At 39.6% G+C, this 25,012-nt stretch overlaps 1 protein-coding gene across 4 annotated transcripts in view; it reads left to right on the top strand.

The window, feature by feature from the left end:
* The window catches only part of TTC39B (tetratricopeptide repeat domain 39B), a 129,735-nt gene that overhangs the window by 25,346 nt on the left and 79,377 nt on the right, over positions 1 to 25,012 (top strand). For all 4 annotated transcript variants that reach the window (XM_011930387.1, XM_011930384.1, XM_011930386.1 and 1 more), the window contains exon 2: positions 7,296 to 7,330. In XM_011930387.1, the coding sequence (XP_011785777.1) occupies positions 7,296 to 7,330 (35 nt within the window). The remainder of the gene's footprint in view (positions 1 to 7,295; positions 7,331 to 25,012) is intronic.

Consider the following 25,012-nt stretch of genomic DNA (forward strand, 5'->3'; position numbering starts at 1 on the left):
ATCACCAGTACAACTAAAGCAGAACATTTCCATGAGCCCCCAAGATTCCCTGGTATCTATCCCTCTGCAGTCATTTCCGATTCCTTTTACTGCATTTGTTTTACCAGAGTGTTAGTCTTTGTCTTTTAGCATGTTTAGAATTTTTAATTCATTTTTTGATGGATAATGTATATGAAATTTGAGATACTAGTTACATAGTCTCTTATACTAATGATCACTTCTGGCAGTCTCTATTTTTTGTGAGTTTTGAGTAAGTTTCTATGTTTAATTGTTTTTTGTTAGAAAACAAAATGTCAGCATTTTACTTATAATAGTATTGGTTCACCAAGCAATTTGGTGAACAAATAAACTTATAGTTAAATTTCTTCTAACTGTAAAACAAGTTAATTGGTTTTACAGTATAATTCAAAGTTTATTTTTCTACAAAATAAAATGTGTAGGTAAGTCTGGGTGTGGTGGCTCATGCCTGTAACCCCAACACTTTGGGAGGCTGAGGAGAGTGGATCACTTGAGGTCAGAAGTTTGAGACCCGCCTGGCCAACATAGTGAAACCCCACCTCTACCAAAAAATACAAAAACTAACTGGGCTAGGTGGCGTGTACCCGTAGTCTGAGCTGCTCAGGGAATCTGAAATGGGAGAATTGCTTGAACCTGGGGGTGGAGATTGCAGTGAGCCGAGATTGTGCCACTGCACTCCAGCGTGAGTGACAGACTGAGACCTTGTCTCAAAAAGGCAAAAAAAAAAAAAAAAAAAAAAAAGCGGAAGAGGCATTTAGCTTCTTGCCTTTTTGTTTTTTCTTTGCTGTTGCAGGGGGTGCGTTGGTAGGAGTGGAGGAGAATTTAGTCTTAGCAGAAATGAATGTGTGAAAGTCTTAAGCTTTTCTCCCTTAGGTTGTCCCAAAAGAACAGATTTAACTTCTCAGCATCTCTGCTTTGCTAATACCAAAATTACTTGTCAGGATAAATACCAAGAGAGGGAGGGAACTGTATGAATGGTCCAGTATTTGGACATACAACTTTTCTCTGAATCATAATGAAAGTAATAACTTAATGGGAGCTGACATTGTTTTGTACTTACTGTGGATAGGCATCATGTTAAACCCTACTTACATTTCATTTAATTTTTCAACCCCGTGAGTTTGATGGCACTGTTATTCCCATTTTACAGATGATGAATAAGAATCTTAGAGAAGTTAAGTACCTTGCCCAAGACCATACACTTGGGTGTTTTGTTTTGTGTTTTTGTTTGTTTTTTGTTTTTGTTTTTGTTTTTTAGTTTTTTTGTTCCTTTTAGTTCAGAAAGAGAAAAGGAAGGAAATAAAAAAAGTTTGTTAAAATAACTATTGCATAAAAGGACATCTGGGCTAGATGCTGGGATGTACCTCTTCCAGAATGGGGACTAATGATTTAAACAAAACAAAATATGAAAAAGAAAAAAGAAATAAATTATTCTACTCAATACTGTTTGGGATAATTGCGTTGTTTTTCATCTTTTCTTTTCTTTTTTTTTTTTTTTTCTGAGACGGAGTCTCGCTCTGTCGCCCAGGCTGGAGTGCAGTGGCCCGATCTCAGCTCACTGCAAGCTCCGCCTCCCGGGTTTCCGCCATTCTCCTGCCTCAGCCTCCTGAGTAGCTGGGACTACAGGCGCCCGCCACTTTGCCCGGCTAGTTTTTTGTATTTTTTAGTAGAGACGGGGTTTCACCGTGTTAGCCAGGATGGTCTCGAACTCCTGACCTCGTGATCCACCCGTCTCGGCCTCCCAAAGTGCTGGGATTACAGGCTTGAGCCACCGCGCCCGGCCTGTTTTTCATCTTTTCAACACACAAAACAGTCTTTTTGGGAAGCACTGTGATGAGACTGGCAAAAATGGCTGGTGCATCGATGCTCTAAAATGGTAGGGGGAGCCCTGAGAGAGGCATTCTACTAAATCCCATCGCGAGCGTTCTCATTCTTTACTCCTCCTACTTTTGGAATTGGGAAGGACCAGACTCAAGCTAAGTTCTCAATATATTAACTTTTAGGAATGCCCACTGCCCGTCCCGACCCTCTTCTAGCAAACTCCCCTGCTGGCCACTGTTTCGCCAGCTAGCTGCAGCAACCATACCAAGGGCCAGGAGGCTGCTTGGTGGTGTCAGCTAAGCAAAAGCGGGGTATCATTACTGTTGGGGCCACACATAGTTGGTAAGTGATGGAGCTGATAGTGGGACTCTGCAGTCTTGGTTCTTAGTGTTATTTCTCCCTTGGATTTAAATCTTGAAGTCAATGAGTTTTTTGGACTAAATAATTTTTCACATTTGCCAATGCTTTAAACTTTATAGATTTTTGACATTTGTTTCTCACTCTGTCCTCAAAGCATCCAATGCGGTAGGCAAGGAAACCTGATGTTTCATCCATTGTGCGAAGGTAGGCAAACTTTTTCTGTAAAGGGACAGAGTAAATATTTTCAGCTTTGAGGACCCTATGATCTCAGTTGCAGCTATGCAGTTTGTGATTGTTACAGGAAAGCAGCCTTAGATAGTACGTCAATTGATTGAGTTGTGGCTGTGTTTCAATAGCACTTTATTTACAGGTCGGGCACAGTGGCTCACACCTGTAATCCCAGCACTTTGGGAGGCCAAGGCAGGCTGATTACTGGAGGTGAAGAGTTTGAGATCAGCCTGGCCAACATGGCAAAACCCTGTCTCTACTAGAAATACAAAAAATTTAGCCAGGTGTGGTGGCATGTACCTGTAGTCCCAGCTATTCGGGAGGCTGAGGCAGGAGAATCGCTTGAACCCAGGAGGTGGAGGTTGCAGTGAGCCAAGATCATGGCACTGCACCCTAGCCTGGGCAACAGAGTGAGACTCCATCTCAAAAAAAAAAAAAAAAGAAAAAGAAAAAAAAGAACTTTTTTTTACAAAAAAAGAAAAGGCAGCAGGTGGAATTTGGCCCTATTTGTAGTTTCCTGACACCAATAGTAATAGACTGATCTATTTGGGGACATCAGGACATGCCAGCCACAGAGAAGGTGACTTAGGATGCTTAGTGCCAGGCATTGTGCCTAGTCCACTTCCTAACTTTTCCCAGGCTGCAGCACATAGTGCCACTCACCAGTACCTTTAGGAGATTCAAGGCACAACAATAATAGTGATAATAACTCATCTTTCTACTAGATGCATTGTTCTAAGTGCTTTTCACATCTGACGTTAATCTATGGACAGCTGAGTGACATGGGAAATTGAGATCCTAAGGAAAATAGCTTGCTGAAGGTCACAGAGCTAGTGGGTGGTGAAACTGGGATTTGGACCCAGGTAGAGTGGTGCTAAGCTTGTGAGCTCAAGTCCCTTATCTTCTCTCTCCCACATTACAGGATTTCTCAGTTTGAGATCATCTTTGAAGCCTTACTCTTTGGGAATTGCCTCTTTATATTGAGTGATAAGGTTCTGTGTTCGCTTTTTGAGACATTTACTTTGGAGCAGAACTGCGAGTAAGAGACTGCTAACTCTGCCAATTTTCTGTTATAGCTGGATAGTTCAAGGGTGGAGCAAGATCATGCAAGAGGTTTCTTTTTGCTATCCCTGGGCTACACCAGAGACTTTCAACTGCAGAAGCACTTTAATAACAGTAGAGATGATTTATTAAGTGTCTGTTTTGTTGATACTGTGCTAAGTGTATTAAATATATTATATTGGTTAAAATCTTACAGTGCTGTAAGTTAAGTGGTATTATCCCCGTTGCACAGATGGGAAAATTGAGGCTCAGTTACGGATTAGTTAATTAAATCTCTGAGCCTTAGTTTCCTCATTTGGACATTATGATCGTCCTATCTTTTAGGGTCATTATGAAGATTAAATGAGTTAACACATGTTACGGATTTAGAGCAATGTTTGGCACTCAATAGTGTTACCTGTTATTGTTGCTGTTATTATTAGAACATAGTAATTGTAGAGGTGCAATGCTCACTTTTTATGAGTATTTGTGAATTAGAAATAAGCATGTCAATATTCAACATAGTGCCTACGTGTTAATAGATGGAACTTATGATTATTTATAGGAAGAAAGTATGTAAAGCCCTGTTCCTTTTAATTTAAAAATACCTCCACTGATGATGGTTTCAAAATTAAACATTAAAATGTTAAAACTCAGTCTCTTGGTTTTGTTTGTTGTTGTTTGTTTTGCATAAATTTGCTCCCTGCAAAAACAGCCCCAGATATTCCTGTTTACTGTAAATTGGGTAGATAGGGTTGGCACTAGAGGATAGGTATGCCTGACATAGTAAATGATTTACATGGTGCATTTTACAGCCTTAAAAGCAGTAACTTAGAAATATGCACAGGGGAGTAAAATAATTTGCTCATTTATGTTAGATTTCAGTGAAAACCTAATTGTAAAAAAGTTGTATTTTACATATGCACTCTATTATATACCCTACATCACTGTGCATATTTTTTGTACATACTTATTTCTCTTTGGGGTTAGGTCCAGAACTGTGAGTATTCTATGATAATGGCAATTTAAAGTATTTGTTCAATATTAAGATTGACTATATATACATGATTTTTCTTTTCCATACTGACCTTAGGACTTAACCCCTGCCTTAAGCTGGAACTCAACTCTATAATGAAATGCAGAAAATGAACATTTTTCCCCCTCCATAAATTAAATAACTGATAATTAACCTTTTCATTTCTTTTTTAGCTTGCTAATTTCTGTTAGTAGAAACTAAAGCAATGCTATACAATTCAAATTTTTTTTGTGACAGTGACATCTGGTGGTTCGTTTTTAATTCTCATGATTTCTCTGTGCTTGGCTGATTGTTGGAAATTCCAAAGAATCGTTGTGTGAACTGCTTTGCTTGGCGTTTAACACTAGCTAGCTATTGAGAATCAAGTTAGTTCCATGGATGTGGCTTAAACTTTGAAAACCTCAGTGCTCCATTTGGATGCAGCCCTTCTCTGAAGGGAATACCACCCTTCCTTGGATGAATGAACATTTTAGCATTTGTGATGGGCAAACACTGTCTTGGGAAGGATTTCTCTTTAATTCAGAGAACTTAGGATTTTGAATAAGTGATGGTATCTGTGCCAACCTCTTTGCTTTACTCATGAGGAAGCTGGAGCCCTGAGAAGTGGAGTGTGTTGGCCAAGGTCTCACTGTGTCGGCCAAGGTCTCACTGTTGGCCAGTGTCTCACCGTGTTGGCCAGTGTCTCACTGTGTTGGCCAAGGTCACCTGCTTCTTGGTGAGCAGAGGTTCCATAACTTATGGGTTTTGTGCTCAGAAATTACGTTGTTGTTGTTGTTGTTGTTTTTAGATGGAGTTTTGCCCTTGTTGCCCAGGCTAGAGTGCAATGGCGCTATCTTGGCTCACTACAACCACATTTCTGCCACTGTTTACAACTTTTTTTTTTCCCCTTGAGACGAAGTCTTGCTCTGTTGCCCATACTGGAGTGCAGTGGCACAGTCTTGACTCACTGCAACCTCTGCCTCCTGAGTTCAAGTGATTCTTGTGCCTCAGCCTCTCTGAGTAGCTGGGATTACAGGCACGCACCACCATGCCTGGCTAATTTTTGTGTTTTTAGTAGGAATGCGATTTCACCATGTTGGCCAGGCTGGTCTCAAACTCCTGACCTCAGGTGATCCACTGGCCTTGGCCTCCCAAAATGTTGGGATTACAGGCGTGAGCCACCAGGCCCAGTCGGTTCTTCTTTTTAGTGTTGATACTTCTGTTTTTTCTGCCTCACCGCAGAATCCAGTATGGTCTAAACCTTGTTCAGTATTAATGGCCACACAAGGGAAAAGATCCCTAGCCCCCTTTCCTCATTTCTGTGCGTAACTCTAAATGAGGTGTGATATGGTAAGTCCCTTGGCAGTCCAGGTTCCATGCATTCATTCATTAGGCAACGAGTATTTATTGAGCAAACCCTGGTGTGAAGCCCTGGTGTTTTTTCTGTGTATGTAAGAGCCTGCTCTGATGGAGACAGAGGGTAATCAAGTCAACAAGGAAGATCAATAGAGATTATGATAAGTGCTATGAATGAAACAAATGAGATGAAGAGGAACTGTAAGTAAGCTGCTATTCCTAGTAATTTTAATTAGGGTGATCAGAGATGTTCTTCTTGAGGAGGTGGCTTTCTAAGCTGAAAATCAAAGGATGAGAATGAGTCAGCCATGGGAATAATTGAGCAAAGGACATTATAAAAAAGGGGACAGTGCAGAGAGCTGTGGGATGTTTGGCTTGTCCAAAGACCTGAAAGAAAGACCTGTGGCTAGAGTTGAGTGAGTAAGGGGATGTGGTCAGAGGCTGGCGGGGCTGTTTTAGGGCTCTGTAGATAGGGAGAATGAGTTTGGGATTTTTCTAAGTGCAATGGAAAGCTCTCGAAGAGGTCTAGAAAACTGGAATGGTGTCTGCTTATTCAAAAACATGAAGTAAAAGAATGATATGGTTGTCATGTGAAGAATTGAATGGAGGGTGTCAAGCACAGGAGCAGGGAGACCAGTGAGGCGGCCCCTCTGGAGGTCTCCTGGCTTGGGCTATGGGGAGAGTGGTAAGGATGTCAGAGAAGGATCTTGGAAGATTAGGCTGGGTTGTGGTGGGCCCCAGATACCTGGACGAGGAGCTTAGGTTTGGTTTTTGCAGCTGTGAGGGAGCTGTTGTGTATGTGTGAGTTTTTGAGTGAGTGCATGTGTGTTTGTGTATGTGGCTGTGAGATTGTGTGTGAGTCACTGTGTCTGAGTGCGGACTGCATGTGTGGACTTCTGAGTGCATATGAGTGTGTGCGTTTCTCATCCTGTTGCACTGTGATCAGGCCAGTGGCATGAAGCAAAGGGCTATCCTGTGTGACACAGAGTAAACTGGGGGAAAGGCTGGTGGCAGGGAGACGAGCTGAGAGGGTGGTGCAATGAGATGTGAAATGAAGGCCCAAAGGATGCTCACTTAGCTAGCCACGGAGAAAGAAAAGACTCTATGGAGCAAGTCCTGTTATTTATTTTACTCTACAATTGGGATGATTGAGATTTAGGAGTGAAAGGCAACTTCATAAAAGATGTCATAGTCTCTTTAAATTAGACCAGTTTGATCTCTTGCTGAGTATTTTAACAGCCTTATTTTAAAAAAATAAATAAATCTCACTGAAATTCGTGTGCTTGATTTCTGTGAACAGAGTTCCGTGAGCGTTAAGTTGATTGATTTTACTACCTGCTATATCTTCCTGCCAGGACCACTCTCCCCAATGCATGTATTCATTTTCTCTTTTAGAATTCTTGAGAAACTAATTTAGAATTCTTGAGAAACTCATTGTATTTTTCATTTCCCCCAGGACATTTTTGAAGATGCCTTGGAAACCATCTCAATGTAAGTAATAACATAATAAAAAGTATGTAGTCAAGAAAAATTGATGGTTGTCTTACATAAAAAGTAAATATTTCATTCTCATTTTTTTGGAGAGTACTGTAGTGGCTATTTTCAGAAAAAGTCACTTTTCTGTAATTAAAGAAGTTGTGATTATATTTAAGAAAGGACCAATCTAGTAATACTCTCAGATACATTTCTGAGTGTTATTTCATGTAACAAAATTTTTCTCAAAAAATTATTTGTTTATAACTAACTCTTTTAATAGTTGTTCATATTTATTTATATCATTAGTCTCATTTTGTAGATTTTTGTGTTTGGTTTGCACTTAATTTTATTAAAAGCATTCACTGTAAGCCTATATAGTTTTTGTAATAATTCTAAATGACTAAATCATATTAGATCAAGTGGAATATTACAACTTACTTACCTGCTTCTCCACTGTTAGACATTTAGGTTGTCACTGGCGTAAAAATGTAAAACTAAGTTTTACATGTGTATAGCTTTGTCATAGTTTGAATTGCTTCTAAAGGTTAACATTACAAATGTAGAATTACTGAATTAAAAGGGATGAATATGTTTAGTGTTCTTTGTATATCTCTAATTGCCTTTCTGTATTAATTGACTTCAGCTGCTATAACAAAACACAATAACCTGGGTGACTTAACCAACAATAATTTATTTTCTCACAATTTTGGAGGCTAGAGAGGTCTGAGTTAAGGGTGCTAGCATGGTTGGGGTTCTGGTGGGGGCTCTCCTCTTGGCTTGCAGACTGCTTCCTTCTTGTTGTGTTCTTACATGGCCAAGAGAGTGAGAGCAAAAGCTCTCTGATGTCCTTTCTTATAAGGGTGTTAATCCTATCCTGAGGACCCCACTCTCCTGACCTCATTTAAATCTGATTGTCTCCCAAAGGCCCCGTATTTAAATTCCATCATGTTGAGGGTTTGGGCTTTAACATGTACATGTACAGGTGGGGGCAGAGGGGCATAGTTTGTTTTACAGTACTTCCACAAGAGTATTATCAGTTTACTTGGCTACCAATACTATATAAGTAAAGTGGTTTAAATTGTCACATTATCATCACTGGGTATTATTTGAAAAACAGTTTTGCAACTTAAATGATACCTACTTTAGTATTTTTAAAAATTATTTAAAAAATACACTGCATCTTTTGTATGACTTCTAGTTTTCTTTTGTCTCTTAGCTTTTTTTAGAATGTTTCTCTTAACATACTTATGGACTTTAAATTATATATACCCTAATCTTTTGTCATTTTTGCTATAGATATTTGCTCCAGACTGCAATTTTTCTTTATTTTAGAACGATACATTTTTATTTTGTCCAAAAGTTTAATGTTTGTATGTTTTGTTTTGTTTTTTTTTTTGAGATGGAGTGTTGCTCTGTCACCCAGGCTGGAGTGCAGTGGCGCTATCTCGGCTCCCTGCAAGCTCTGTCTCTCGGGTTCACGCCGTTCTCCTGCCTCAGCCTCCCGAGTAGCTGGGACTACAGGCAGCCACCACCACACTTGGCTAATTTTTTTGTATTTTTAGTAGAGACTGGGTTTCACCGTGTCAGCCAGGATGGTCTCAATCTCCTGACCTCGTGATCCACCTGCCTTGGCCTCACTTAAGTGTTGGGATTACAGGCGTGAGCCACCAACGCCTGGCTTATAGTTTTTTTTTTTAAACTTAATTGTGATTGGAATTAACCTATTAATTAGGAGCAGTTTCAGATTTACAGAATTATTGAGGAGGTAGTACAGAGTGTTCCTGTGTAACCAGCCCTGGTTTTCTCTATTATTAATTTCTTAAGTTAGCATGGTACATTTGTCACAATTAATGATCAATACGGATATATTATTGTTAACTAAAGTTCATACGTTATCCAGATATAGTTTTTACCTAGTGTCCTTTTTCTGTCTCAGGATCCCACCCATGATACCACTTTACATTTAGTCGTCATGTCCCCTTAGGCTCCTCTTGGCTGTGACAGTCTCTCAAACTCTCGTTGTTTTTGGTGACCTTGATAGTTTTGAGGAGTACTGTCAGTTATTTTGTAGAATGTCCCTCAATTGAGATTGGTTTGTTTTTTTCCCCTCATGATTTGACTGTGGTCATGTGTTTTTGGGAGGAAGACCCCAGATGGAAAGGGCCATTCTTGTCACATCATAGCAAAGGTCCACAATATCAATGTGACTTAGCTCTACCGATGTTGAACTTGGTCACATGGCACGGGTAGTGTTTGTCAGGTTTTTCCACTGTAAAGTTACCCTTTTTCCCCTCCTCCCTTTTTGTGCAGTACTCTTTGGAAGATAATCTGTTTATATGATTTTTAAGAAATCACTTCTATGGTGGGCAAGTGATCGCCATTCAGAAATCTTACAGTTATTCAACCCTGCTCCTCCCTGGGTGTTGGCAGGAACTGAGCTTGGGCTGTAGTAGGCGATCGCAGTCCAGGGGATGGAAAAGGATCAGGCCATGGGGCTGCTGATTGGAGTTTACCAGAGGAGACACTGCTTTTCCCAGCGGGACCTAGCATGCCACACACACCAGAGAGGGATGCAGGCCTCACAGAGGAGGACGGGTCTCACCGACCAATGGGACCACTGTGACCCGTGAGCAGTGCACAATGACGCTTGTGCTTCTCTGAGCTCCCACTGGCTTCAGTAGGCTGTTAGTGACGTTACCTTTGGGACGTCAGGAAGGCATTCCAAGTAGTTTTTAACATCTATTAGTTTTTAAAAAAATCAAACCATAGAAATAAAAACCCTGAATTCAACCCAGCTGAAGTTAATTTAGATTCCTATCTCACACCAGCCCTAAAATTGCTAGTCCACTACTACTATTCCAACACTGTTTGTCAGGTCCATGAGGGAAAGAATTGATATTTGATATCTCCTTTATCAAATAAGTTCATTAAAATAATAACACACTATTTTGGGGCTTTCCATTCAGTTCCTTTGATCTAGATGCCTGTGTTTGCACAAAAACAACTCTTTTGTCCAACCACATTAGATGGTTTAATATTAGCATTGTCTGGTTCTCAGAACATCATCCAAAATGACTCCTGTGATGGAGATGCTTTTGATTTTTGACTATCAGAAATCCCTTTGTGTATTTTTTGTTTTTGCTTTAAAATAAGTTTTATTGTGTATATGGGGTATATACAACATGATGTTATAAGATACATATATAGTGCAATTTTACTATAGAAGAACAAATGAAGATATCTATCATCTCACATAGTTGCCTTTTTTTTTTTTTTTTGGGAGACAGAGTCTCGCTCTGTCACCCAGGCTGGAGTGTAATGATGTGATCTCAGCTCACTGCAACCTCTGCCTCCTGGGTTCAAGCAATTCTCCTGCCTCAACCTTCCAAGTAGCTGGGATTACAGGCGCCTGCCACCACGTACAGCTAATTTTTGTATTTTTAGTAGAGACAAGGTTTCACCATGTTGGTCAGGCTGGTCTCGAACTCCTGACCTCAGGCGATCCACCTGCTTTGGCCTCCCCCAAAGTGCTGGGATTACAGGCGTCAGCCACTGCGCCTGGCCTAGTTACCCATTTTTTTTCCTCCTGTGGCAAGGAGGAAAAATTTAATTTAGCAAAAATCCTGAATACAGTGTACTATTTATTATTAACTATAGTCCTCATGTTGTACATTAGATTTTTTAGCTTGTTCATCCTTCATATTTGCTAGAGAAACCCCTTCATGTACTTTTAAAGTGGGGAATTCGAGAAGCATTGTGTGTCTTGGTGTCTTTTATTCTACAGTCATTTTTCATCCTGAAGACTGTAGCTTCTTAACACTGCCTCAGTTTCTGTTGACCACACATTTTCCCTTCATTGCCTCCGGAACTTCTCTGTGACTGTATTTATCTGCCAGCAGTTTCTTTCTCTTGTCTAATTTTAACTGCCCTGTCCTGCTCAGTTTAACAAATCCAAAGGTTTCCCCATTTTAGACTTTACCTTGCTCTTTTAGGTTTCTGGTGTGCATTATTTCTCGTGTCCTTTAGACTGTCGCTTAAACGTTTGTGTGTCCTTTTCAGTGTTGCTGAATTGTTCCATTCCTCTCACCTTGGTTATAGCAACACATTGTAGGAACCCTTCTCCTAATGGAGAGAAATAGAGCCCAAAGCCAGAAGATGTAGCCAGATTAGATGCTGGAGTCCATACTCGAAGAATCTTGTAGCAGAGGCCTCCATTCAGAGTCTGTAATTGATTTCGATCTGATTTTAATAAACTTTGCGTTTTGGTCTTGTGCATACTTTTGCCTTACAGCGTTCTGAGAGGTATTGTAAGGGGGTAGTTTCTGAAGCAGAGCTTGTTGGTAATGACAAAAAATGGCAGTGAGAGAACAAAGAAAATATTACACACAGCCATAAAACTCCAAAGCACAGCAGTGTGCTTTCATTTTACCTTCGTGCACACAACTACATGTACCTTCCTGGGGAGACGGGACTGACCACAGACTTGACAGTCAGACTTGAACTCTAGTTCCAGTTTGCCATTTACTGGCTGGGAGGCCTGGGACCAGTTTCCCTGAGCTTATTTTCTCCTCTCATAGATTTATTGAGAGGATTAAATGAAATTTAAGTTAAATGTGATAATGGGAGTAAAACACATGGTTGGTGCTCAGTGAATATCGGTACTTTTCTGCTTTCCCTGGTAAGAGTGTGGGTTCTCCAGAAACATAGAACCAATAGGAGACATAAAATGTCTATATATGAAGAGATTTGCTGTAAGGAATTGACTCATGTGATTATGGAGGCTGAGAAGTCCCTAGTTCTGCAGTTGGCAAGCTGGAGACACCGGAGAAGTGATGCACTTCCAGTCCAAGTCAGAGGCCTCTGATTATAAATATATGTTAATTGTAAAAAATTTCTTCAATTGATTTACGTGAACTTTTTGTTTGTCCTCATTTCAGGGTTTGTCAATATTCTCACATTTCCTCTTAAATTGGTAATACTATAACATTCCCTTTGTGAATTCTGCAAAACTGAGTAGAGTTCTTTTTCCTTACACTTACTGAAGCATACATTTTGATCTTACATTTCTAGTGCAGAGAGCAAATGCTTCAATCTCTCTGTATCAAGGTTCAGTGCTCTTGCCAACTTGATGATTAATTTCTTCCAGTGAATATTTTCTCTTGAATGCCTAATGAAAGGATTCACACTAACAGATGAAGGAAGCCTTAAGTTGTTTCCACAGAGGAAGTCGTTTCTTATTTTTCTTTTTCTGCCTAATGAATTTACCACTCTCAACATAGATTTTTCCTACCTCTGGACCTTTGTGGTAATGATTGTGTTATTTTAACTATTTTGAGAAATTGCTAGTTTTGTAAACTGGTAGATCATACAAAAATCTCCACCATTTAGAACTGGAGGAAAAATTGGAGATGTAAAAAAATGTTAGTGGAACATTGACCATGTTCTTTTTAAAAATTAAAATAGGACAAGTGTGGTGACTCATGCCTGTAATTCCAGCAGGCTGAGGTGGGTGGATCACCTGATGTGGGCGGATCACGTGAGGTGAGGAGTTCAAGACCAGCCTGGCCAACTTAGCAAAAACCCATTTTTACTGAAAATACAAAAATTAGCTGGGCTACTTGGGAGGCTGAGGCAGGAGAATCGCTTGAACCCGGGAGGCGGAGGTTGCAGTGAGCTGAGATTGTGCCACTGCACTTCAACCTGGGTGGCGGAGCAAGACTGTATCTCAAAAAAAAATAATAAAATAAAAAAAATAAAATTGTGAACTTTATGACCTGTTTGGCCTAAGGAGGTGACCTCTTAAGGAGCAATTGTAAATTATAGCCATCGCGTGAGATATAGAAATTTGTCACAAATAAAATGCAGTTCTATATTAGCTATAATCTCTTGCTTCCTGATTTAACATTTCCATGCTGGTTTGCACTTCTAGTGCTCTGACGATGGAGTATCCTTTTTTCTCAGTGTTAGTACCCAGTTGCCATCTCTGACAATGTAGTGGTGGATGTGATAAATCTCTTGATAAATTAACTGTGACATGGCATGTGAAGAGTAAATATAGTGTTTTGGGAATTCCCTAAGAAAGCTATCTTTTGATTGGGAGATGGGAGTGCTGGCATTTGCTTTGGGTTTTGTGGGGTGGGTGGCATTTCAGTTGGTGGAGCCAGTGCAGAGGGTCAGAGGTGGTGACATGCTGGGTGAACAGCTCTGAGGACAGTGGCCAGAGCACAGAGCAGTGAGTTTGAAACACCAGTGGGGCCCTGGACCCAAACGAAGTTGGATCATGGAGGATTCCTGGTCTTGTCTAGTGGGGAGAATGGACTAACCATTTACAGTCGTCGTGATTTGGTGTTTTGTTTTTGTTTTTGTTTTGTTTTTTTGACAGGGTCTCACTCTGTCTCCCAGGCTAGAGTGCAGTAGTACGTTCTCAACTCACTGCAGCCCCAAACTCCTGGGTTCAAGCACTCCTCCCACTTCAGCCTCCCAAGTGGCTAGGACTACAGGCAGGTGCCATCACGCCTGGCTAATTTTATTTTTTGTGGAGACACAGTTACCCTATGTTGCCCAGGCTGGTCTTGAACTCCTGGACTCAAGTGATCCTCCCACCTTTGCCTCCCAGAGTGTTGGGATTACAGGCATCAGCCACTGTACCTGGCTGGTGGTATTTTTGATTAACCTCTTTCTCATAAAAACCACTGTGGGCAGTGGGACAGAAATCTAACTGGAAGGCCTGGTGGGGCACTGATTAATTTTTTCTTTTCATGATAGGTTAGAGAAGTCAGGGGAGACAGATCAAACTTATATTCAAAGACTGTTAGAGCAGATGTAGGTTTAATATATTATCAGCAGTGGGCTTTCATATTCCAGAGCATCTTATGAGAATTTTGAATTTATCCTTACACAGAAATCCATATGTGTTCAATAGAGTCCTGAGGTGGTATGGATACAGTGGGGATGAATGTGTCTGTTTGCAAGAACTGCTTTGAATTTGTACTTATTTGTAGAAGGTGAAATTGGCAGATATTTTTAGCCAAGTAATTAGAAGCTTACAATGGAAATAAAAATATTTTGATTCCTTCTTGGCCTTTTGTCAAAGATCAACTGTAGTATAAAAATACTTTGTATCATAACATTTCTCACAAACTTTTTCCTTCTCCACACCTTCTCTTTTGAACCATAAGTTGTAGATTAGAGTGAGGTAAGGCCTTTAGGGCCATTTTCTTTTCCTCATTACGTTAGATCAATTGGTGATACAATAGTTCTGTCTGTTGTAATTAAGGGTGAATATCGGTGAATGATAGTTGGAAAACATCTGATATTTTTCTTCAGAGTGATTAAGTTATAAATAGTGACTACAGGCAGAGTTAGATTTGTTTTCATTTTTCTCTGCTGTTTTTTTTGGCTCCAATTTTTCCCTGCAGGTAATATAAATGTTACTCAAGTTTGGAAAGGGAGTTTTGTCCTCTCTTAATTTGATTTTCTTAACCAAGTCGATAGTTATTTTATTGGATCTAAGCTGCCATTGATATTGTTATCTTATATATTCCTAAGGAAGGAAAAAAACACAATGAGGAATTTTAAGGAGACCTTACATAACAGAAAGGAAAAATAAAATCATCATGCAGGAAGGCATAGCAAGGAAATGTGTATATTTCAACCTTGTTATTAGGTAGGGAGGGGAAAAAAAACCCTCTAATGAGATTCTCCACCCAGATAATTGTTTTAAACAGCTCTATTGCAATATTAATTTATATCTCATATATATTCCTATTTTAAGTATACAATTTAATGCATTTTAATGTATTTACAGAATTATAGAACCATCACGACAGTCTAACTTCAAAACATTTTTATCATCTGAAAAAGAAAGCTGTGCCTATTTATAGTCATTCTCTATTCCCACCCTTAGGTGGGGCATTAACTAATCTAATTTCTGTCACCCTTAGCTGGGGCAACCACTAATTTAATTTTTGTATATATTTTATATAAATAGAATAATCTAATATGTATTATTTTGTGTCTACACATGTCATAGAATGTGCTAGTACAAATAGATGCTCCTTGACTCATGATGGGATTACATCCTGATAACTTCATCATAATAAAAAATATAATAAGTGAAAATGCATTGGATGCCCTGACAAACCCATCATAATGCTGAAAAATTGTAAGTTGAACCATACTAAGTTGGGGACCGTCTGCACTTCATTGCTTTTTATGGCTGAATAATTTTCATTGTTATGAATATATCATATTTTATTTATCCATTCATCAGTTGATGGGCATTTGAGTCATTTCCAGTTTTTGGCTATTGTGAATAATGCTGCTGTAAGCAATTGTGTACAGTCTTTGTATGAACATGTTTTAAATTATCTGTCATACAGACACAGAAGTGGAATTGGTGAGTTGTATGGTGAACCTATGTTTGACTTTTTAACGCTCTTTAGAATTTGAATTGTAAGCTGGTTTGGAGTCTGAGTACATATAAATGGTGTCACCCCCCAACAACTTCAAGCAGGTTATTTAACTTTAAGTGGATCAGGTTAGTGGTGTCCTCAGGTAATTGGCAGAAGCAAATGCAGATCCTCTCCCTAAGAACATAACTGATTTAGGGCAGTCAAAGTTGCTGTCAATTTTAAGATGTATCTTGGGGTTAGGGATATTCCATGATGAAAATTTGTGTGTCATAGAGTCAATGATACAGTAAATGGAAGTAAAAGTTCTTTAAAAAGCTCAAGATAAACAGCATTCCTGGTGTTTTTTCCTTGTTTTTGTTACCACTTGGCTTGCTTCTGTTTGTATTTTCTTTTGTCCTATTAGATCTACTCTAATGGTCTGCTATTGTATTTAGACCTGCCACTGTGAAGTTCTTCATATAAGTTCATGGGGGAATGAGAATGTGTGTTGTACATGTTTTAAGATATAGATCCTATAAATGCTTCTTTTCACTACAAGGAGTGACAAGGTTTCATAACTTGAAGGAAAGCTCCTTAGCAACACTTTGGTCCAATGATCTCATCTTACCAAGGAGGTCCCAGCAGAGATGGAAGACTGAGTCGTGGTCGGGGTGTTGTTGGTGCAAAGTGAATGACCAGTGAACCCCTATGAGCAGGACCTTTGTGATTGTGGTTGCCTTGCTGCAGGCTCAGTATCCTCTCTGACCCTCTCACCCTGGTAGCAATGCTTAGCTTGTGTCTGAAAGCCAGGACTTTGCTCTTACACTGAGTTCCTTGCCTCCTCCATAAGTAACCTTCTTGATATGGCTGCTGCTCCCTGCTGCTGTCTTTGGCTGTTTTGATAGTTGTAATGGGAAAGAGGTCCAATCATTGCTTCTTTGATCACTCACTAGGATGTTTCACAAACACATTAATTTTTATGTCCCAAACTGAACTCTTGGTATCCACCTCCTTTGTTTATCTGAAAACTTTGCATTTTCTGTAAATGTCTCCACCCACCATCCACCCATTTGTTCAAGTCAGAAGCTTGGGAGAGACATCTTTGATTCCTTTCTTTTCTTTTAATTTCCACGTTACCAAGTCTGATGATTTCTACCTCCAAAATATATTTCCCATCTGTTCACTTTCCTCTCTCTCCACTCTGTTACATTAGCTTAAGTGACTATACGATTTTGCTTGGACTACTTTAAGAGTTGGCTAGTGCTTAATGTGTGTTCCTGCTTCTTTTGTTCTCTCCCTCCACTTTTCCAACTGCACCCCACTTATTCTTCATACAGCAGCCCAAGTTATCTTACTTTATTTTTTCTGAGACGGAGTTTCGCTCTTGTTGCCCAGGCTGGAGTACGGTGGTACGATCTGGGCTCACTGCAAACTCCACCTCCGGTTCAAGCGATTCTCCTGCCTCAGCCTTCCTGAGTAGTTGGGATTACAGGCACCCGCCACCACGCCCGGCTAGTTTTGTATTTTTAGTAGAGACAGGGTTTCTCTATTTTAGTTAGGCTGGTCTGGAACTCCTGATCTCAGATGATCTGCCTGCCTTGGCCTCCTAAAGTGCTGGGATTATAGGCATGAGCCACCATGCTCAGCCTAAAATTATTTTTAAAAATAAGATAATTTGGGCTGGGTGCAGTGACTCATGCCTGTAATCCCAGCACTTTGGGAGGTCACAGCGGGTGGATTGCTTGAGCCCAGGAGTTTGAGACCAGCCTGACCAACATGGCAAAACCCCTTTTCTACAAAAAAATGCAAAAAATTGGCCAGGTGTGGTGACACATGTCTGTAGTTTCAGCTACTTCAGAGGCTGAAGTGAGAGGATCATCTGAGCCGCAGAAATCGAGGCTGTGTTGAGCTGTGATCGCGCCACTGCACTCCAGCCTGGGTGATAGAGGATGACTCTGCCTCAAAAAAAAAAAAAAAAAAAAGAATTTTAATATGACCAATTTTGAACATCTACAGAAAGTAAAGAGGATAGTAAACCGAACCTTATATACTAATCACTTAGCTTCTATAGTTGTCAACTCAAGGCCAATCTTATTTCATCCATATCTTACCCCCAGATTATTTGGAATCAAACCCTAGACATGATAATTTATTTCTACCTCTAAATATATTAAAATATATTTCCTGAAAACAAAGACAATCTCTTTCATAATTACCATTCAGATACCAAGATCAGGAAATTAACATTGATATAGAGCTATAGTTTATATGCTTTATATGACATCATTTTATCTGTATTTTAGCTTGCAAAGGTCACTTTTTAAAAATATCACAAGACTGTTATCACCCCTAAAATGTAATAATATCCATCCAGTAACTTATCAGTGCTCAAAATTTTCCAACTGTCTCATTTATTTTTTAACAGTATGTTTGTGTGAATGAGGACAAGAGTGATCCTTTCAGAAATTGAATGGGATTATGTCACTTCCTTGCTTAAAAATCCATCCATGAGTTTTCATGTCTAAAGTTGAAGGCCCAATCTTCCTTTGTTCATAAGACTTGAGGTGGTTGGGCTCCCACATACTGCTTCTGCCTCATCGAGGGCAACTCTTGTCCTCATGCATGACCCTCCAGCCACAAGCCTTATCCAGTGTTTTGTCATGCTGCTCCGGATTGGAGCGTGTTTGCCCTAACTCTTTTCAGGGCTTTTTGCTGGCCATGCTCCACTCTCAGCTGCTGTGTCCTCCCACTTTCTCAGTGACTCCACCGGCGTAGTTACTCTTCCCCCATTTCTCTGTCTTGGCATCTTGTTTGTGTTTGTCACTCCATTTCTCATTTTGCAGTTAATTGTTATTTGGTTTTTGATCATCTGTTTTTTTGAGGTTTAAGTTCTGTAATGATGGGCCTGCTCTACTTTGCTTGTCATGGTGTACTTGGCACCTATGCACCATGCTTGTCACATAGTAGGTGCTCAGTATATATATGTTGGAAAAATGAATGTGTGAAATTAATATACTGTCTTAGTCCATTTGGGCTGCTGTAACAAAATCCATTAGACTGGGTAATTTATAAACAATGGAAATTTATTTCCTCACAGTTTTGTAGGCTGCAAGGTCCAAGAGTAAAGTGGCAGCAGATTGAGTGTCTGGTGAGGGCCCATTCCTCCTAGATGGTGCCTTCTTTTTGTTCTCATGTGGCAGAAGGAAGCCAAAAATAGTGGAGGGAGGGGAAAGAAAAAAAAAAAAGGAAGAAGCAAAAAGGGACAAGAGACTCCCTCAAGCTTTTTTGTTAGTGCACTAATCCCATTTACAAGGGTGGAACCCTCATGACCTATCACCTCCCAAAGGCCCTACTTCTTAATACCATCGCCTTGGGGGTTAGGTTTCAACATACGAATTTTGGAGGGACACAAACATTAAACCATAGCATGTACTATTAAGAAAATATAGATGGATCCTCAGAGTAGACTGCTAGGATTTGCAGTACATTAAAGAAAAAAAATCTAGCCATCATTGAGTTCTTAATGAGTATAGGGCACATTGATAATTGCTGTGATTATTCAAATAGTTAGTTAAGGGATCTTTTGGAATACACGTTTTAAAAAGATGACTGTGGCTGATTGTGTTCGTAAACTGAAATGCATACATAATTAAATAAAGTCCAAACGTTTGGGCATAGTAAACACTATCCATAATTGTTAGTGTCTCCATTGCCGTTTTTATCTGGTGGGCTGACTCACTTTTCACTTGAAGTTTGTATAAATGAGTTGTCAGAATCTTAAAGGATACAGTGAGCTCATTGCCTTTTGTTAACTTTTTACCCTCTTTTACCTGACATCCTTTTTTTTTGTGACGCCTTCATCCATTCCCTTTTCATCTACCTCATGATAAAAATAGGAACCTAAGATGACTAATAAAACACCCAAAAGCAGATACTTGCGAACTTTGTCTTTTGAAATGTGCCAAACTTCTTCATTGCTTGTGTTCTGAAAATTCATCAGTCTCTCTGGTCCCCTTTCTTTTTCCTTCTTCCCTCTTTCCCCCTTTTGTCTCTGGTTGTAGAACATTATTCTATGACCAGAGAATAGAATTCCTCAAAGGCATAGTGATATTTGGTTTAGGTACATTTTTGAGTAATGTGTAGTTCAGTGCCATGCATACTGTATGTCTAATAAATAGTCTGAAGACTTAATAGCCACCAACAAATGGGAAGAACCCTGAAATTGCCTAAAACTGAAGAGATATTTGGGGATTTACATATAACTTTTATTACTGTATAAAGTAATTTCTATGTTATTTATTTTATTTTTATTGTCTAGAATGAAAATATTCATACCAGCAAGGGTCTTTTAAAATTACCTTGTAAGCAGAGTGTTATAGTTAGAATGAAAAATGTTAAAACTCCATATACCCCTGATGAATTAACATTTTCAAAGGTGTGGGCATAGTTTTTGGTCTCCCCTGTAGGCAATACAGCTATAAGCTTTTGATTTTTATTTATTTTAGTAGTTAGGAAAGTTTTCTGCAAGAGTAACTTGACTTTTTTGCAGGAAAAAAAATGTGTGTGTGTGTGTGTGTGTGTGTGTATAAAGTTCTGTGTGTCAGATCTCCCATTGACTTAAGGGATTCTTTGCCATTTAAAAATTTCAGCCTATTTTGAAAGAAATTATACCCGTAATGTGTAGCTTGCTTTGATTCAAATAATTTTATGTAATCACTGTAAGCAAATTAAGCCTGTGATTGGCTATGTAAAACGTGTGTTTTAAACGATACCATTCTCTTTGTCTCAGTACAGTAGATGGGTCCTATATTTTCAGCAGAACTTAGTTATGTAACTTATGTAAGGATACCTTTTCAGAGAGTCCCATATAAGTAAAAATTATTTGGTAATATGTATTTAACCTACAAAATAATTTATTTGAAAGCATTTTGTAAAACTGCAAAGTGTAAAGCAAACGTAACATAGTATATATACATATAATATATTGAGGAGCACTGCTGTTTTTGTAAAAGCATTTTTTCTTTCAAGATGCAAGACATTTTGATATAGCTATTTCAGTCTCACAAGGGCTCCCTTAAACTATAAAAATACTTTTTAAAGAGTTAAAAAAGAATATGTTTTTTAAAAAATCTAACAGATATCTAAGAAATAAAAGTGTTATCCCTGCTCATTTCCCAGTTCTGAGACCTGCCCCATCAAAACAGGGAAAAGGAAGGAAACGATGCCTGCATTGCATGGTTCTTTTTTTTTTTTTTTTTTAATGCTAGTTTTATGAATTTATAGACACTCCAGGTTTTAAAAGCCTTTATTGAACACATCCTTTACATCAAGCATTAAGCTATTTTAGGGGGATAGACTTGACAAAGGGAGTATGGGTATGGAATGGGAGTGTCCAAGAAGTCTCGAGTCCACATTTTTTCTCCAGTCAAGTCTCAATGTTGACAGTGAGCCAGGGGCCAGGGGCCAGGGGCAAAGGGGAGAGGGACACATGTGCAGGGATGTGTTGCTTTGTATGGTTCTTAGTAATAAAGGACAATAGTTGGAGACGTTATTGTTTAAATATTAAGAGCAAATTAAGGCAAATAATTCTATCTTTTTTGGGTAGAGAAGTGTGTTTCAAACATGGCACCAACAGGAAAAAAGAGTGATAGTTTTGATTGTTATGACAAAATGCTTATAAACCCATTTCAAAGACAATTAACTGAGATTTTGAACATATATGAAAGAAGGTTACACTGCAAACAGATCCAGAAAGAGAACACTTTGATGAAAATATTGGCAAAGGGACATAAGCAGACGATTAAAAAAAAATACAGGTCAGTCAGGCCGTTATATTAATTTCCTATGGCTGCTATAACAGATTAAAACTTGGTGTTTTCACATAATAACAGGTTTATTCTCTTACAGTTCTGGAGGTCAGATGTCTGAAATGGGTTTCACTAGGTCAAAACCAAGGTGTCCCATGGCCATGCTCCCTTGAGAGGTTCTAGAAGAGAATCCATTTCCTTGCCTTTTCCAGCATCTAGAGCTACATTCCTTGCATTCATTGGCTCATGGCCACATCCTGCATCTTCAAAGCCAGCAGCATAGCATCTTCAAATCACTCTCCTTCCGTGGTCCCACCACCTTCTGTTTTTCGATGTCTCTCTACCTCCCTCTTTGTAAGGAGATTTGTGATTGCCTTTAGGGCACACTCAAATAACCCTCAGTAATGACTCTGTTCAGGATCGCTAATATCTGTAAAGTCTCTTTTGTCATATAAGGTACCATTCATAGATCCTAGGTATTAAGGCCTGGATAACCTTGGGTGCCATTATTCAGACTACCGCACCTATCAAATAGCATGTGGGGTAGAACAATGCATATATGTTTATCTGTGTATGTATGCATGAAACCTGTGCAAGGACATATATATGGTATGTCTGGGATTGATTATTTCAGTGTGTTGAGATTACAGGGTATTTATAGTTTTCGAAAAATTCCTTTTATATAATTTTTTTGTATTGTCAATTTTTATGGAATATATTTTATTAGTGATCAGAAAAAGCTAAGTAACTCTTGGAAAGATGATTTTTTTTTTTTTTTTTGAGACGGAGTCTCGCTCTGTCGCCCGGACTGGAGTGCAGTGGCCGGATCTCAGCTCACTGCAAGCTCCGCCTCCCGGGTTTACGCCATTCTCCTGCCTCAGCCTCCCGAGTAGCTGGGACTACAGGCGCCCGCCACCTCGCCCGGCTAGTTTTTGTATTTTTAGTAGAGACGGGGTTTCACTGTGTTAGCCAGGATGGTCTCGATCTCCTGACCTCGTGATCCGCCCGTCTCGGCCTCCCAAAGTGCTGGGATTACAGGCTTGAGCCACCGCGCCCGGCCGGAAAGATGATTATTTAATAGACAATTTTGTAAGAACAGTTTTAGATTTACAGAAAAGTAGAAAATATACTGGAGTTCCCACAGACCCTATACCTAGTTCCCCTATGATTAGTATCTTACATTAGTATGGTACATTTGTTACAGTTTATGAACCATTTTGGATGCACATCACTAACTAAAGTCCATACTTTGTTCAGATTTCCTTAGTTTTTACCTAATATCCTTTTTTTTTTGAGATGGGGTTTCACTCTTGTTGCCCAGGCTGGAGTGCAATGGCGTCCTCTCGGCTCATTGCAACCTCCGCCTCCCAGGTTCAAGCCATTCTCCTGCCTCAGCCTCCCGAGTAGCTGGGATTATAGGCATGAGCCACCACGGCTGGCTAATTTTGTATTTTTAGTAGAGATGGGGTTTCTCCATGTTGGTCAGGCTGGTCTTGAAGTCCCGACCTCAGGTGATCTGCCTGCCCCAGCCTCCCAAAGTGCTGGGATTACAGGTGTGAGCCATCGTGCTCGTCTTGTGTGTGTGACAGAGAGAGAGAGAGATGGAGTTTCGCTCTTATTACCCAGGCTGGAGTGCAATGGTACGATCTCGGCTCACTACAACCTCCGCCTCCTGGGTTCACGTGGCTGCCGCACCCTCCCAAATAGCTGGGATTACAGGTGCCTGCCACCACACCTGGCTAATTTTTTGTATTTTTAGTAGGGACGGGGTTTCACCATGTTGACCAGGCTGGTCTCAGGTGATCCATCCACCTTGGCCTCCCAAAGTGCTGGGATTACAGGCATGAGCCACGGCGCCTGGCCAGTATTCTTCTTTTTCTGTTACAGGATCTGTCTCATCCAGGAGACCACTGGATGTTTAGTTGTCATATCTCGTAAGGCTCCTCTTGGCTGTGACAGTTGTCAGACTTTCCTAGTTTTTGATAACCTTGACAGATTTGAAGAGTACTACTGATTAGGTATTTTGTAGGAATTTTGTACGTTTTGGAATTCGTCTGGTATTTTTCTCATGGTTAGACTGGGGTTATATATGGGTTTGGAGGAGGAAGCCCAGAGAGGTAAAGTGTCATTTTCATCATATCTTATTAAGAATACATACTATCAACATGATTTATCACTGTTATTGCCCTTGATTGCCTGGCTGGGGTATTGTTTGTAAGGTTTTTTCCACTGCGAAGTCACGGCTTACCCCTCACCTCTATCCCCTTTCCATGTTGCAGTCTTAGGAGGTCACTGCGTGCAACCCACGATAAAAGAGTCTGGGGAGTTATGCTCTTTAAGGCAGAGTTTATCCACAAATGATTTGGACATTTTTTCCCTTCTTAGATTGTACCAAAAGGGTCATGTAAAAAAATCCTCATCAAGGTGTCATAAGAGATACTGACAATATCTCAGAGGATGAGAGTCCAGTATTCTCAAAAGAATCTCGTAAGGCTTCATGAGATTCTGAGCATGTTTCATTTTAGGTTGGAGATTACTAAGAAACCTGCAGTAACTGACCATTTAAGGGATATCTAACATCATGTGGGTGGCCCACTTTTTGTAATTTCTAAAAGGATATGTTGTAACTGATTAAATACTTAAGATCTGTACACATTAGATCAATTATTCTCTTACATGTTACATATTATTCACAAAAATGTAGCTGGAAGCTGGACTTAAATTTGAAAGGAAAAAAGAAAAATTAGGTGAGAGATATTTATACTGATGGAAAAATGAAGGTGTGAAATGCACTTCACTAATAATTTTGCAGTTGAGCTTGCAGTTCTCTTTTCCTTCCTTGAAAAAGCCTGACCTTCACAACACCAGGTCTTTTCTTGTTTCTAAAGAATCTGTAGTTTTGTAGTACAGTGCACATGATATTTGCTGTCATTTGGTGAGTATCTGGCTCCCCAACTGGACCGAGAGCTCCAGGGGAGCAGGGACCATGTGTGCTCCGCTCACTGCTATATCCCCTGTGCCTGGCACATAGTAGGCATACAGATATAAATGGACTGTCATTGCATATGCTCTTTTGAACTTTTAGAAATATGGGTTGTTAACTATAGGGTACATTTTTGGGTAAATAATCATAACATAATTCTGTGTGAAAAGGGTAATTTAAAATAATAGTATCAAAGATACATTTAGCTGTCTTGTCCCCTCCACATGAGGTGTATATATATATATATATATATATATATATATGGAGGGGTGTGTGTGTGTATGTGTACATGTATACACAGAGGGGAAGAACACTAGAAGCACATTATTGCAAAACATTAAGCGTGATTATCTCTGGGTTATAAGATTATGGCTGGCTTTAATTTTCTTCTTTGTTTTTTAGCCCTTTCCAAGGAATGTACTATTTTATAATTTGGAAATGCCACAATATTTTACCTGATATTACCTTGATGTATTGTAATGGAAGCAAGCAAGAGGTTAGAGTGCCACAGCAA

The sequence above is a fragment of the Colobus angolensis genome, unplaced genomic scaffold (assembly GCF_000951035.1).
Source record: "Colobus angolensis palliatus isolate OR3802 unplaced genomic scaffold, Cang.pa_1.0 Scaffold86, whole genome shotgun sequence".
Lineage (NCBI taxonomy): Eukaryota > Metazoa > Chordata > Mammalia > Primates > Cercopithecidae > Colobus > Colobus angolensis.